The sequence below is a fragment of the Aptenodytes patagonicus genome, chromosome 3, assembly GCF_965638725.1.
Source record: "Aptenodytes patagonicus chromosome 3, bAptPat1.pri.cur, whole genome shotgun sequence".
Classification (NCBI taxonomy): Eukaryota; Metazoa; Chordata; class Aves; order Sphenisciformes; family Spheniscidae; genus Aptenodytes; species Aptenodytes patagonicus.
In genome coordinates this window covers 6978240-6994198 of record NC_134951.1, presented here as the reverse complement: position 1 = coordinate 6994198, position 15959 = coordinate 6978240, and the positions used below count along the sequence as shown (strand labels likewise).

Below are 15959 nucleotides of genomic sequence, written 5' to 3'. Positions count from 1 at the left end.
CTATACAGGTGCTTAAAATTAAGTATGCACTTAACTATTTTCCTAAATAAGGGCCTGAGTGTTTTTAGAAATCGAAAATTTCCCTTGATAGACAATTTCCTAGTCTAACAAGTCTTGAAATAACCATTTTCTCCCCCAGTTTATCCTAATACTCCTGTTTCTAATGCCTGCTAAATCATCTTGGTTTCTTGATCATGGTACCCATACCACCCTGAATTTTTCCTTCGCGTGAACACGGATACAGCCTTCCAACAGCTGTAGATGGTTACATCCTCTGACATCATTGGCCAGGCAAAATATATTACATAGATTATAAATAGAAATGTAGTATATATAAAATATATGTTAAATATAAATATAATAATTAAATGTGTTAAACATAAATATAAGAATTATTATTAAATATGTTATGTATTAATTGTTACTAATGACTTACCTTTCAATCTGTCTTCCTTTTTGTGATTCAGCTAATCAGCTCTTTCTTATTTGGCATCTCAGCTTTAAGAAGTGATGTACATAAGACTGGTAAAAACCACCGAACACCAATATGGTAAAATTAATGAACTTCAGGTATCATAAAAGTCATATTTTGGTGATAGTTGCCAAGCCATTGCTTTAGAGTGTCCTTAGGCCAAGTAGCCTCCTTGCAAGACAGGGGTCACCCAATGGTCACTTTTCAGGCTTTTATATTATAAGGCCCTGATTCTCCAAGTGTTTCTCTCCTTTGCTATTAATTATGTAACAAGAAAGAGTAAGAAGCTCTCTAAAAAGGAATCTGGAGATATATCACCAGCAGAATGCTTTTTTCCCCTCTTTTGTCTTTGATTTAGATTGTTGCAAAGAAATACCGCAACTTTGAGTTCCCGACAGAGATGACGGGGCTGTGGCGGTACCTGAAGAACGCGTATGCCAGGGATGAATTCACCAACACCTGTGCGGCAGACAAAGAAATTGAGCAAGCCTACGCAGACGTGGCCAAGCGGCTCAGCAAGTCCTAACTGACCCCAGAGGTGGCTCAGTATCCCCTTTCACAGACTCTTCTCCTGGTTGCCTTAAGATATAATTTATCATTGTGCTATCTGGTTGGCATCCCTATGACTGCACCTGTTCAAGTGTATTGGTCAGGGACAAATCTGCTTCTCTCTGGAGAAAAGAGAAGGCAGCTCTGGTGTGGAGGGTGGAGACCGTTTGAAATCTGAACCTAAGATCTAGCTGAACTAGTATTATTCGCAATCAGTATTGGAAATGAGTTCACTTTACTAGTTTCTTGTATCATGTTGGGGGTATATCACCACCTGTATTCTCTGGAGTTTTAAAAATAGGATATTAGCTGAAATGTCAAGTAAGAGAGTTAGGTTCTTCTGTAGGTTTTTTCAAGGATGCTTTTCCCCCCAGTGATATTGAGATCCTTGAGGCAGGAGCAAAATATGAGAGAGAGAGAGAGAGAGGGGAAAAAACAGGAGTTTGACCCTAAAGGAGAAATGCTCTTAGCAGTTTTATTTAAGAAAGCTCTCTGAATGCATATTCTGTCTTAGCAGGCCCAAGAGTTTATAGGGTATTTATTTTTAACTTGGTGCAAGAGGGGGAAGCCTGAGTGAATATGTCAGACTTGCAGATGCTACTTTGCATAAAATTTGCATGATGTTGTTGGATCTGAACGTTTAAAGCAAAAGAGAGTGAATGAGCAATTGAGCAGGCAGCCCTTGGAAGAGCGGGGCTTGTGCCAAAATGCCCAGTGGATCTGCTAGTTGGTAGAGACACTCAGACACAGCAATAACGGGGGCAGCATATTGACTCCAGCAAATAGAGGGAATTGGCACAGCTAACCAAACCACGTAGGATATTGTCATCTTGACTGTGTGGTTGCCAGTTCTTTTATAATTGCTGTCTTGGGAAACTTGGATAGACAGGAGAGAGCTGTCGCTGCACACGAATTCCAGGCAGGGGAAGCGCTTTCTTCACGTTGGGCTCCAGATGGGTCACTTTCAAGCACTCATCATCTCACCCCAGGAGAAGTTTGCTCTGAGAGTCTCAAAGAGGGCAGGCTAAAACAGAGAGAGGCACATTTCCAGCCAGAAATTCGGCAAGTATCCTAGCAGAAATCCATGCATGACGCCTTAGTCCTGCTCCTCCAGGGTTTACCGATCCAGGTTACACGATTCTGAATTAGGATTGTTTTCTAAAACTGATTATTTTGTCCGATCTGTAGCGTCTGCCTGACACAGTCTGCTTTATACTAGTGATTATTTGCATGTTACTTTAGCAAATTCAGAATGACAGCTCTTTTGCATGAAACTCACGTGCCCTGATATGTACAACAGTGCACATGGCTTTTTCAGTTTGGGGGGATTTATTGCTGTTTTCAAAGATAAAATAAAGCTGAGCTGTAACCCGATGTGGTTCCCCTTCTGATCAGAGCTGCAGAGAGCTGCACTGATTTGAGGGGAATCCCAAGCTGGTGAGCTGTGACCGAGGGGAACCTTGCAGCAGGCTTGTTTGCAGCCAGAGAGCTGGAGGACTGGAGACAGCATTGAAAGCCAGCCTCTGCCGTGTGACGCTGATGACAATCTGAAGACATCCTGTTGCTTTGGTGGGATTATTCCACTTTTCATACTAACCCAGCCGGGAGCAGAATGTTGCTCGTTGACTGTGAAGATACTTTGTGGTTGACTATTGTTTCACATGCAGTGGTCAATTTGTTCTGAACTTTCCAAAACCTTGGAAGAAAATCCGTGAACTCCCAAGTCTTCCCCTGGAACGGGCTATTTTAACAACGGCTAGACTGGAGGGCAAAGGCTCACGCTCTTTAAAATATTGCTGAGAAATCAGCTGGCTCAGAGAACACTAACAGCAGCCAGAAAAATCTAATGAGATTAGAAGTGTCTGTGCAAGCACATGTGGCTTGTTAAAAACATTTCTTCATGAGATTGGAGTTATTTGTGATTTTTTTTTTTTCCTTGTAAATTAAGGCAATTATTTATTTATTTATTTTAATTGACTCAGTCCTTTCCGTCTGTCTTTCTGGTTTTGTTTTCACTCAGCACTCTGGTCAAGAAGGCTCCGCCTGCTTAGAAAAGTATTATTAGCAATGCTCTGCAAATTCGTTTCTGGTGAAATGTCTTCTGTATGATTAATGGTCACTGGGATTTCTTGCTTTCAGTATGCTTTGGCTAGGAGCATGCCGATCAACAGAATCTACATTTTTTTCAGTTGTCTTTTTCCAGGTTTGTACTTCAATTAGTGCCTTTGCTTAGTCACAGTTGCAGTGAATCTTTGAATGAAGACGCAGAGGCAGATGCAGATTCTTGCTCTGTGCTTATTATATTTAGCTCCTTAAAGAAGATTGTCCAAACGTGCAGCAGGTCTCAGGCAGGGTTGCTGAACCAGTTCAGGGTCTGTCATGATTTCTTCCGTCTCTGTGAATCTTCACCAATTTGCTGAATCCCGAGGTTCTGAAATGGTCTAATATGTCTTACTTTAGTTTTGCTAGAAGAGGGCCAAAACACAGTTGATCTCAGCGCCTTCAAATTGCATCTGTTTTTAAAAAATCATGTTTGAAAATGGTTGGGCTTATACCAAAAAGAAAATGAGCTTTCTGTAAGATGATTTGCATGTTCTTAAAATCTTTTTAGGATTTCCTTATAAAACCTGAAAATCCCCAAGGTACCTTCCTTTTAATTAATAATAAAAAAAATCCTTAAATATCTTCATTTTCCTAATAACACCACCAAAAATCTAGATATAATGTCTTGATGGATATGAGAAAGAATAAGAGGAAAATTAAACAGTTTTCAGCTACTGTGCCTGTTCTGTGTGAATTCATGTCTCACTGCATCCTAACTTTGCATCTTGCTCATAGCTCTATTATAGGCTGATCCAAGATTATGGACAGGTTCAGGCATTCCCTGACCTTTGTTTGGGTTTGAAATCCAAGCTCATGTTTTCAGATCTGTAACTTTCACTCACCTTTGTGCTTTTTGGCTTTAGCCATAGTCAGAAGCAGGAAATACTGGAAATCCTACATAGAAAAGTGTTTTGCTAAGATTTTTGAGCTCAGTTCTCAAGACTCAGGATCCATCACCAGCGAGATTTTAAAGGGCTCCAGACTCCTTTAGGCAGGGTATTTCTGGTGACCTTCCATTGTATTTAGAATTATAAGTAATAAATATTAATCATACAGGATTGTATATCTACATTGGCAAGGCAGCGTTTCTGAAAAGAATCTAAGTGACAAGACAGACATTGCAGATTTACAATAACTTTGTTCATAAATTTTTTGCAAGATGTAAAGAAAGACATAGTGCAGAGAGGGAAGAAGCCAACAATGTGGATTTAATCATCTACATTTCAGAAATGCAGACCAAATGTCTGTAAAGATGTCCATTTCATCCAAACATTTCTTAGATATTTATTTCAAAGCTCCCTGTTCAGTCAATCCAACACTCCATTCATATTGGAACTAATATTGATTTTTCTTCTATTAGCAGTGGTATGGGAGTGTTAGAGGATCCCGTATATTAGTTAGTCGTATTTTCGGTTAGACTATTTGGATTGCCAAGAGGTCATCTTGCTGTGCAGGTAAGACTAAAGAAGTATCTGTGTCAATCTATTTAAACGATGGCTTCTGACAAACATTTTTTCCAATAGAATCAATATAATGATATCGCTTTATCAGGACTCGTGTGGAATATAGAGGCACAGGTTACAAGCTCTTCTCCTAGGTTTGCGTCAGCTGAAAAGCCACTGCTAGGGAGGAATGACAGCCTATATCACAAAGAAGCTAGACATCTTTTCTTTCCTACAAGAAAGCTCAGCTGAATTGCACGTAGCATTTATTTTGAATATGCGTTTATTGTATTTTAACCCCTAGCCACCTTTCCTCCTCTCTTGTCCCTGCTCAAAGTCAACTCCAAGTTGGCCATAACCATTCTGCCATTTCCTCAGTGCGAAGTAGCAGGGTGCTCATGGATGGGCGCACGGGGAAGCGTGTTGTAGCGTAACCCGTCCGTCTTGTGGGATGAAGCAAAGAGAGCCCCCTTTCTGCATTGACTGAGTTTCGCTAATTAGCTGAGTTTAAGGTATTGCAAAAATTTAGGCAGTGGAAATCCCACTTATATAAAGCCCCAGAAACACATGGAAACATTCACTTTTAAAAACGAATCGGTGTTTTAAAGAAAAAAATAGCCCCGAAGTTTTGTGTCCTCCTTTATGTGTATTCTTTTAACCATCGGGAAGTTTGCATTTGTTTATTATTCTGCTAGATATACTCATTATTCTTGAATTGCTTTTGATATTAAGAAATATTTTTTCAGTAAGATTTTGCCTTTCTGCTGAATCTTTCATCTCTTCATTAATTTTGATGTCTGCAATGACCTAGTAATTCCAGAGGAGGCAGGGAAGCTGTGAGGCTTATACTTGTTGAGAAGTTGAAGGAGGTAATGATTTTTTTGGAGAAAACAGTATTAAAAGCATTTTTTAAAAATGTGTCTTTTCATCTGGGATACTTTAACCAAGAGTGATAGACTGCTTAGTCTGGACTGTGATTTTCAGCACAGATCTGAGCAAGCCACCATGTTTAAGGCGGCTTTGCCTAGGGATTTCCCCAGGGTACATAGAGATGTTCCCTCTGAGTCACAAAATTTCCCATTTCCTTGGTCAGGAGGGATCTGCTGGTTTGTATTGGCACTGAACTATGACAGCCCACTAACAGTTCTAGGCAGTGAAAATAGGGGTCCTGTCCCCTTCTCTTCCCTTCTAGCTCACGTGCAGGGAAAGCAGAAAGCATTAATCTGTTTTACTTCCTTGCCCCACATCCCAAGCAACACTCCAGCCCTAGGAAAGCAGAGGAACCCCATCCAACGCTGGTTTTCAAAGCTTGATCAGTTTGTGTTTTAATGTTTGACCTAAAGGTCTGAAGAGCCCCATGTAACTCCTCAGGCACTCACCATGCAGCGTTACAGGACTCAGCAGCATCTCAGAGACCGCAGCAATCGTGTTATTCCCCTGTTGTCCCAAATCGTTCCCCTTTCACCATTTATTGGAGAGATGCTGAAGCTGAAAGTACTCCAGAGGATGCACTTGAATGTGATGTATTTTGAGCTGTGCTCACCAGCTAACCAGCTCTGAACGATGACATTGTCCCAGCTCAGCAGGTCATGCCTCTGCTGCCAAACGGACGACCCATCGCCCGTTGGAGTAGCAGCGCTCGGGTGGGAAACGCTGAAGCTGCTCAGCCAGTGATGGTGCGACCACGATGAAAGGCTTCAGTGCCACCTTTTCTCCAGCCCGGCTCCCTAGCTGAAGTGTGTTAGCAGCTCAGCTGGGGCCATAATCCAGTGCTAATAAGCATTTCTAGCTTGCAGCATGTGAATAGGGACTACTCATGTGTTTAATATTAAACATGTGCTTGCCTGCTTGCCTGGATAGGGGCCTAAAAGTCATGACAGAAAAGCCTATATTAATGAACAGCATTATTATTCTCTTTTCTTTGAAATCCGGTGGCAGAATTCCCAGTGAGGGAATTCCCAATAGGAATTCCCAGTAGAGCCCAAGGCTGCATAAGCACGAAGATGTTTGAAGTGTGAAGATGTCCTCGGAGAACAGAAAACACTCAAGGAGAAAAGGAAGCAGTGGTGATATATAGGGTCTTATTACAGAAGGACACCAGCTCTGTCCCGGTGGTGACTGGAGGGACACCACCGGTGCTGTCAGGCTTCGTTCTGGTTTATCATGGGGAGGCTGAGAGCGGAGCTGGGATCAGGCCACGCTGGCGGTGTAATGCCAAGGCATGTTCTGCTGTATCTCCAACCACACTCCCTATGGTGGTATCCCACAGCGTAACGATGCCTCCATTGTGTCTGCCTCACTCTTGTTATGAAGTGGCTTGTCTAAAGAAAACTAAGAAGGGTGGGGGAATATTTTATATATAAATGGAGTAAAAACAATCCAAATATGCTTTAATGGTTCTCAACATGATACTGTCAATTCTCACCACAGGGTGGAATTTGTTGGTGGAAATTAAATTAAATTAAATTAAAACAGAGAAACTTGGCTGTTGCTAATGGGTACTACTGGGAGCCCTAAAAGCAGTTTGCAGTGTAGAACCATAAGCGGGAGTGAACATCCTTTAATTCCCGGAATCACTTGGGTTTCACAGGGTCATTTCAGCCTATTCTGTTACACTGCTGAGAAGTTGCTCTTTCCCTGTCTCCCTAGGTTTATAAACTGAAGAATTTGGGAAATGGCTACAGGCACCACATTAATCTTTTTCTTTTTCACTTTTATTTTTCCCCCTTCATTAAATTAACTACTTTAGTTTGGAAGTAAGCAACAAGTAAATAGCATTTGCAAACAGCGGATTTCTCTACTTTTTCATTAAGGAAGTTTTTAAGAGTTTTCAGGAAATCAGAGGTTATCCCCAGCTTTGGGAATAAACTGTGGTATAAAATATATATAGAAGTGTGATTCTGATTAAATAATTTAAGCAGAAAGATTACAGTTTGTTTTAAGGAGCATTCTTAGGACTAAACGAACAGAATAATCCAGATATTGCAATAGGGAGTTAAGATTCAGTTCCAATTTCCGTTTTTTTTTTTTTTTCAATTACTGATTGTACAACATAGAAACTATACATATATATCCACTTTATTTAACTGCGTTATTTAATTCAATAATGCTATAAAGTGTGTTGGGATGGAAGGTGGCATAAAGAGGAAAACTTACACTCTTGAAACAGCGCTATTATTACCGTGTCTCTGATTTTGTTCCCACTGGAATAAACAAGAGCCGCACCATTTAGTTGTGTAGAAGCAGGATCGCGACTTCACCGATCCAGACAGGTTGGCAGTCTCTGCGGAGGACAGGGTAATTTGCTGTTTAGCAATCTGAGTCTTGCAGTGGGCACAGTGCATTTCGGAAGGCGGCCAGGACCGTCCTTGGGTGAACGGATAGCGTTCCTTGCGAAGGACCACAGTGACTCCCCTGCTGTTATGAAATGAGATTAAGCCATCATGAGATGTGGACTGGCTAACCCTGAACCAGACACTTTTGCCTGCAGCGCAGCCGCTAAATTGGTCTGACATCAGGAACCGCAGCGTAAGAGCTTGGCCTCAGAAGTGAGTCAAAGCAGCATCTTTGTCACCAGTCATTTTCTATTTATAATGACACAGATCTATTTTATAATCACGGGGAGGCACAACAGGAGTGTGCTTTGTTCTGCCTAAAACGCATTTCTCGTGTGGGTGCGTTTAAACACAGCCTTTGGCCCCTTGCCGCACACCACACACACCCAAGGCGGGCGATTCTGGCACAACAATGCACGCCCTGTTGTGCTTGAATGCTCAAAGAATTCTGTGCTGAAGCAATAAACTCCTGCTAAATGGCTTGAAAATGTTCCCTTAAGTGTGCTGAGCCGCCACGCTGCCTCACTTCTCATTTCCAATGGCATTTTGTGTCTAAGCCTTGGGTTTCAAATAAACCAGGAGTATATCGCGTTGTTTAGTGCTGGAAATTACTGGGCATTATTAACCATAAGAAACTGGGGTGAAATACCCCAAATTCCAACTCAACCCTCTTTCCTAGTGCAAAACTGACTGCTTGTGCACGTGGCTGTGTTTTCAGAGGCTGTGAATCAATTCCCAATAGCTGCTTGGTTTGGTTTCTGGAGAACAGGTACTCCCCCGCTTTTTTTTTTCTCCTTTCCTTTTTTTTTTTAAATTAAGGGTCCTGCTCTGTATTACCTAGAAATTTATGATCTAGCGATAGATAGATTTATTTTTGTAGTCAGACTGTTTCCAATTCTAAAGCCTGAAGATCAAAACCAAGTTGCATAGTGAGATTTGGGGGTGAATGGAAATGCTTTTTTCTCTCAAAAAACACTCATTTTCAAATCCTGACTCATTTGGGGGCACAATCCTGGTTACTTAGAGGGGGGTCTGAGGTTGAAAGAGAGGAAGGGGAGCCCGCTGTACATGCTACTGTCCTTCCACTAAGAGGATAGCAGGAACCAGTCTGGAAGTCCTAAGAAGTATATGGACATGTTTTCCATCTTCAGTGTGAAAGCAACCTGTACAGAGACCTGAATGGCCCTAAACTGACCCACAGTTGCTTAAAAATTGCAATGACATAAAAAAGCAAAATTTGGGATATGAACAATGACACGACGATCAGGCATGGCACCTCTACAGGGGCGTTATATAGGCAAAAAATATCTCATTTGAAAGGACACTCAAATTTTTAGGTGCTGGCCCAGACCCAAGTCCAGGGCTGGATTTTCTCCACCAAAATATCATTAATCTCAGAAACACCTGCTGGCTGTTGGGATTGTCACCACCTGATCTGCTGGGGTAAAAGCAAAATCGGTAACTCTTAAGGAGAAAGCAGGAATGATCTTTAAGCTCGGACCTGGTAAGCTTCAAAGAAAAGTAATTTATTTGTGAACAACTATTTTATAGTGGTTGGCAGTGAAAAGTAACTGTGCATCTAGGGGTCTCGGTCAGATAAGAAAGACAGACAGGATAAATCCCTTCGCATACTTGTGATTTTCAGTTGAGGCACATCCTCTATTAATGGGTAATTTTAGATTAGACTGTAACCTTTTGGGGTAGGAACTGTATATTTCTTCTCTGTATGTGCAGCTCCTAACACAACAGGAGCCTGATTAGAGCCTTTGTGTGCTGCTCTAACCCCCTTAATATATAATAATAGGAATAATATAATTAAAATGTCATTGCAGTTCACCTTTAATATCATGATTGTGCGGCTGTACTCTGTCAACTGTGAATAAAATTAATGTCCTTTTTGTATAATAGGTAGTATATTTTACTATTGAAGAAAGAGTTAAATTTAGTTTTTGAAAGCAAAAAAGTATCTGCTCATTGTTTCATTTTAAGCTTTTGGATAAATAAGCAAATCTTTCTTTTGTATCCTTCAAATGAGTGTGTGTTAAATGAAGAATTCCACCTTCCTGAATTGGAGCTGTTTATAATCTTATATTCCAAGAGTGATTAACACCTGATAATTTGAATAAAAGTGGTTTATTTTCTCATTGGGTTATTCTTGAACTTTTGATTAATTTGTTTTTTAACAGGCAACATGCCCTTGGCTGCAAGAAAAAACGTGCGCTCACAGCTTGAATACAGCTATACTCATCACTGTACCTAAAAATCGATTTAATAGAAACAAAGGGAAAGACAGCAAGGACAAGTAAGCTACATCTGTGCTAGAAGAAGAAACACGGCCAGGGTATAACTCACGCACTGTCCTACAGATGTCGGTGCCGTACAGTTAGTGCAGGTGGTGGTACCGTGTTGGCCTGGACCAGAGAGCACTCTCCAAGGCAGTGTCCAAGCACAAGCACACTGGATATGAGAACCGGTGGGGTTATAATACAGATCTGTAAAATAATGGATGGGGTGAAGTGAGGAATGATTATTCAGTATTTCTCATATCACAGGTTATGTGTTCCTCATGAAATAATCAAGCAGCAAGTTTAACGCAAACAGAAAGAAGTGCCTTTTTACACAGTGCATAATTAAACTTTGGAGCCCTTTACCGGAGGATGCTGTGCAGATCAAAATGGATGTGGGGTTCAAATATGGATATGATAACTTAATGAAGAACAGATCCATTAAAGTTGCTAAACATGAAAGTTTGGATGCAATTTCCAGGTCAAGAAGTCCCTAAATACCAGAGCTGGGAGAGGGTCCAGAGAGAAGTAGGTTTCCACTTGCCTTATTTCTTATATTGCTTCTGCTGCAAGAGATTAGACACAGCTGAGGTAGGGCTGGGTGGCTTGGCTCCAGGATGGCCTTTCTGATATTATGATACACAAATGTGAAGTATTGTAAATTTTATTGCAGCACAAAGCTTTGAATTTACCTTCCCCAAAGCAAACCACTTCCAGAGAGGCATTAGAGACAGAGGCTCGGAGTCCCTCTCACAGCAAATGACAGGGAATCACCATCCATCTGAAATAACAAGAGTTCGTCATCCAAGAGCTGCAACTGGAGAGGAACAAATAGGATTCCTCCCGGTTTATGTTTCAACTTGCTGGTCACCAAAGACCCTTTGGGCCACATCTCTCTAGTACCACATCTCTCTTGATGTGATGTGTGATAGAAAAATGAGAATTTGTTTCAAAGTCTTCAAACTCAAGCTGGTAAGTGTCAGCCTAATGTTTCTGCTTTAACTAGTGCTGAAATAGCTATTCGGTTGTGCAGAACTGTAGAAGTCCAGGGCCTCGGCTCATTGCTTTTGGACTAAGCCCTCAACGTGTGAGCACTGAGGTGCACCTTCATAGCAGACGTGGTCTTTCCCTTCTCTCTGATCATGGCAGCATGGAGGAAAACCAGGACACCTGCAAAACTCACCATCAGGCATATCAGAGACTGAATAAATAAGGTAGTACAATCCCTTTTTCGCCTAATTTGTAACCAGTCCTGAATGGAAGTAGAGCTTTGCTGTTCGGTCACTCAACTGCACGAGGGTTGACCATGGCCTGCACTGCTGTGGGTGATGGGTAACACTGCCATGCATTTTCTCATAGAAACCCACTCCTTGCACAGCTCCATCACGTCTCTGCATTGCCAGAACCACACGCATGAGACTACGCTATCCAGGTGAGCATCCCCGAGAGTGGCCGGTACTGAAGGCTTCAAAGGGTGGTGCCAGGAGCCCCAGCAGTTGGGGTTTATACTGACCAGACATAAAGCATGTTCCACACTGGTGGTGGTTTTTCAGTGTTTATTTCATTAAAAATAGTTACCTATAGCTCTGGCTCCTCTCATTGTACAAACAAACCCGATGCTGGTCTCAGGCTCTCCAGACACAGGTCCAGGTGATATTTTACGGTAGGGAGTGCATCAGATCCATTAGGCACTGTGCAAAATAAGAGGTTTCTGTGCATGAGTGATTGTGATTGCAGACCTGAATGATGAAAAATGGGGTGAGTAACAACCTGGATCGCTCATCATTTTTCCTGTCTTTATTTTATCATTCCTTATGCATCTGTTCTGAACAAGCCAAAGTTTTCCCCTTTCCACAGCCGTGTCTCTACGCTGCTGGTCATTTTTTTGGTCATTCGGTCTCTGAAGGATCGCTTCTACCCAGCTAATAGCTCTATCTGACGGGGATTTGTACCACTGTCTCTCCCTGCTTGTCACATGAAAAATAGAGCCCTTAGTGGGCTCCACGGAGCTGCTGGCACCTCTTCCTTCAGGGATGGGTTGGGGGGGAGCTTTGTCAAGGAGGGTTTAGTTTGGTTTTTCTTTTTTATCTCAATACCTGCTGTAACACTCTACACATCCTGCTAGACACACTGCAATCAGTCCAGTCTGCGGCAGGCAGGAGTTTAGACATTTCAGGTGTCATCCATCCTTCATATCTCGTGCATGCCTTTCCTTTCATGAGCCCAGCAGATGCCTTTAATTGCCAGCCACTGCTCTTGGCTTTCCAAGCAGTAGCAGAGGAACTATGGAGTCCCTCTGGCGAAGGATGAAACAAAGGGGCCCAGCAGTGTTATGACATTTTCTTGCACTGAATTGGCTTTGGGAAGAATGGGCTCTTTCCTCCCGTTAGATAAGCACAGAAATCTTAAGCAGATGCTTGCAAAACATCAAACAAATATATACTTAAAAAAAATAAATATAGGCTATACCCACATGCCCCGTAATCTGGCCAATATTCAGCCACCGCTAACAGTATCTAGCCTTTCTCTGGTGAAGCCTGGAGGAAAAGGAAAAACCCACAGTCTAGTCACTCCGCAGCAGGACTGCAACTGGCTCCTCCAGCACCATCATCCCAGGGCTGGACATGGCAATGCCGGGAGCTGGTGGCCAGTCTCCAATCCGCCCTGGTGTTCAGCAGCTAGAGGGAAACACAGCCCTTCTCTCCCGTGTGTTGTGTGTACACTCCAGGGGCTTTAATCTGTTTAAATTTCTCTTTAAATCAGCATTGCGAAGGGGAATTTCATGCTGTAGGGAAGAAGGTGCAGCAGTATGGAAAGCCGAAATTGCCAAAAACAAAAAGAAAGGGTGTTTTCTTTAGTGTTTAAGTAACCCTTATGCTCCTGATTTCGAGGGCAGAGATAATAGGGGGGATTTCTTCTAGTTTCCTTGCATAGGAAAGCCATGGGTTTTGGGAAAAGCTGGATGGAAGTATATTAATTAGGGAGTGTGAGAAAGTATTTATTGCAAGAAGTCCCCCTTCCCTCAACCTTTTGTTAAAACAACATTAAAGACGATTACCGGTGCCAAGAGAAGGACTTTTAAAAACCTGCTGGAGTTCAGGTCACCCATGTAATCCTCATTCACCCCCTTGTGCGGATGGGTTGTGGTACCAGCTTTCATTTGCTCATGTACCACATCCTGCGCAGGTCCTGCCCTGTTCGGTGCCCTAAGCGGGTGATGCAATTTGTTTTCTTGGCCATGTGTGGTGCTGAGCCTTCTTTATTCCTTATTACTCAGCCTGTTAGGAAGCTCTTTAAAATAGTCATGGTATCATGTGCTTTCTACAGCAGCGTTGTCTGTAACTCCTTCACAAACATTCATTAGATCACTTCATGTATCCCTAAGGGGGAAAGGATGATGTTTCACAGCATGGGAACCAAGACTGAGAACTTCACATACGAGTATTCTCTTCACTTCAGATGTTCCGTTTCACCTATTTAAAACACGATTTTTCGCAGTACGATGCATTGCACAGCAATTTCAGGGTACTGCCGTACCAATAAATTCAATGTGCTGGGAAAACTCCCAATCTCTGGGACAAACTGGCACAAAATGGCTCTTGTCCAAACTGGTTTTACCCTCCTAAACTGGATGGCTGCCTGCAAACTGCTTATTAGAAACAGGCCCTGGACAAATGGCCCTCCCCCAACCAGTGCTGGGGACAGATTAGTTTGGGAGGGTGCTAAGTGGCCTGAGCCAAGAGGGATCTCACAGTCTAGATATACATACATACATATATATGGTGTATATATACATATATACACTAAGTAGTAAAGGCAGGTATTTGGGTTACGTTCCTACTGCATTCAAGTGCCGCTGGGAGTGCTCAGAGCTCCTGCACCTCAGCTGTTGCCACCTCAGGTCTCAGTACCACCATAAAAAAGCAGCAAATTTGGCTCAGATGAACAGTATTTGGTCTTTCCTAAGTTTGGAGTGTTTGACTTTGCAAGTATAGTAATGTTTTAGTGTAGTTTTTCTTTGTATAATGTTTTGTGTGTGTGCGCATATGTATGCATACACACATACATACATCTATTTATACATGTGTGCGTATACATCTATGGTGGCATCCTTCCCTCAGAGCAGCATTTCAATTCTGGGTATCTGTAATGATCACAGAAGATCGGCGCACTTGATTTTTGAGCCGCCACAGAGAACCGGCTGGCTTTTGCACCGGGTCTCCGCTGAAGCCTGAGTCTTAGGGAGGTTATCTATCACTCCGCAGCGAGAGTCGTGCTGCCATGCCCGTTCGGCTGGGAAGATTCACTACCCCTTGCCATGGGGCACGATTCCCCAGGGAGAGCCCCGCAGCTGTCAGAGCCGGTTGGATGCTTTGCTCTGTATCCAGCCAGAGTAGCACTCATATTTATGGTGTATGGGCTTAAATCTTTATTCGTAAAGCAGCAGCTTTAGCTTTTCATTGTCAACGTGGATGTTGAACTAATCAGAAAGGGGAGCAGGGGAAGGGTGGGGACCGGAAAAGAGGAGTTTGTGGGAACATAACAATGTTAAAGAAAAAACTCTGCTTGCTGTCAGTTAAGTCTCTCCATTAGTTACTTCTACCATTATGGATTCATTTTAAGATCCAGACTTCAATATACATAACTTTAAATCACTAACATCCTTCATGGCTCTGTGATTTGCTGGTTCCATATGTAGCCTCTTGGCCCATTGTGTTGGCACAGGTTCAATTCTTGTTCTTCCTTTGGGTTACAGTTTCCTTGCTTTGATGGGGGGGATCGGGAGGGGAAGAAGAGGGAAAGAGCAAGAAAGGGATGGTGAGATAGAAGGCAAGTGATGGGGGAGAGGGAAAGAATGGGAGGAAAAGAGAGGAGCAAAAGGAAAAGTAGAAATAATACAAATGGAGAGAAACAGCTTAAAATAAATAAGAAGAAGTGAAGAAACAGTGTGAAAAAAGCAGAAAGAGGAAAACAATGAGAAATGTTGTCACGAGCAGCCGTCCCCATCCCGCTGCTTGTGGCAGCGCTGAGATACTGAAGAGCAGGAGGAGAGGGCTGATACAGCCTTTCCCGAGTGCTGAAATGGCAGTGCCATGCCCCTGCTCATCCCCTTGCAAACAGGCTCAGTCCCCACCTGAACTTTATAATTAAGCTCACTGAGATTTTGCCTGGGGTCTGGGCTGACAGCTGTATTGAATTTTGGTTTATTGTGTGATTTATCAGGGTCGTCGATGGGCGTTTGGATGATTTAGTGCTGCAAAAATATTTTGGAATGCAACGCACAGCAATATCTGCATTATTAATAACAATAATAATAAAGATAAATGTCCCTCCCCAGAGCTTTCGATGGCCGTGCCACTCAATTTAACATTTTAACAGTGGCATGTGGCCTCTCCATGGCACCTGGTAACGTCTGATGGATTCGAGCAGGCAAAGAAAAGGTTATTTGTCAAACGCTCAGCCACAACTGTACGGTATTTTGAAAGCTCCAGGTCAGAGCAGCCTGAGCCGCATTCCTGTCCCTGACATCCAGTGAGACTGAACTTTGTCATGTTATTAAGCTGTCAGCAGCGCTGGGGCGTTATTTAGATTTCTGGTGGGAACTCCTTGCACATGCTTGGGGTGCTCTAGTGGGATTATATCAACACCATTGTAAAACACACACAAATGAGCTGTGCTGTAATTACCACATGAAGACCTCGCTTGGCTGGGTTAATCAGCAGAGAATGGAAATACCAGATAAACACAAATGGGCCACCAGGATGTTTATTCC

At 42.6% G+C, this 15959-nt stretch overlaps 1 protein-coding gene across 3 annotated transcripts in view; it reads left to right on the top strand.

The window, feature by feature from the left end:
* The window catches only part of CLIC5 (chloride intracellular channel 5), a 95671-nt gene extending 85612 nt beyond the window's left edge, over positions 1-10059 (top strand). For all 3 annotated transcript variants that reach the window (XM_076332660.1, XM_076332658.1, XM_076332659.1), the window contains one exon: positions 831-10059. In XM_076332660.1, the coding sequence (XP_076188775.1) occupies positions 831-998 (168 nt within the window). In that variant the 3' untranslated portion in view covers positions 999-10059. The remainder of the gene's footprint in view (positions 1-830) is intronic.
* Positions 10060-15959: the final 5900 nt, after the last annotated feature.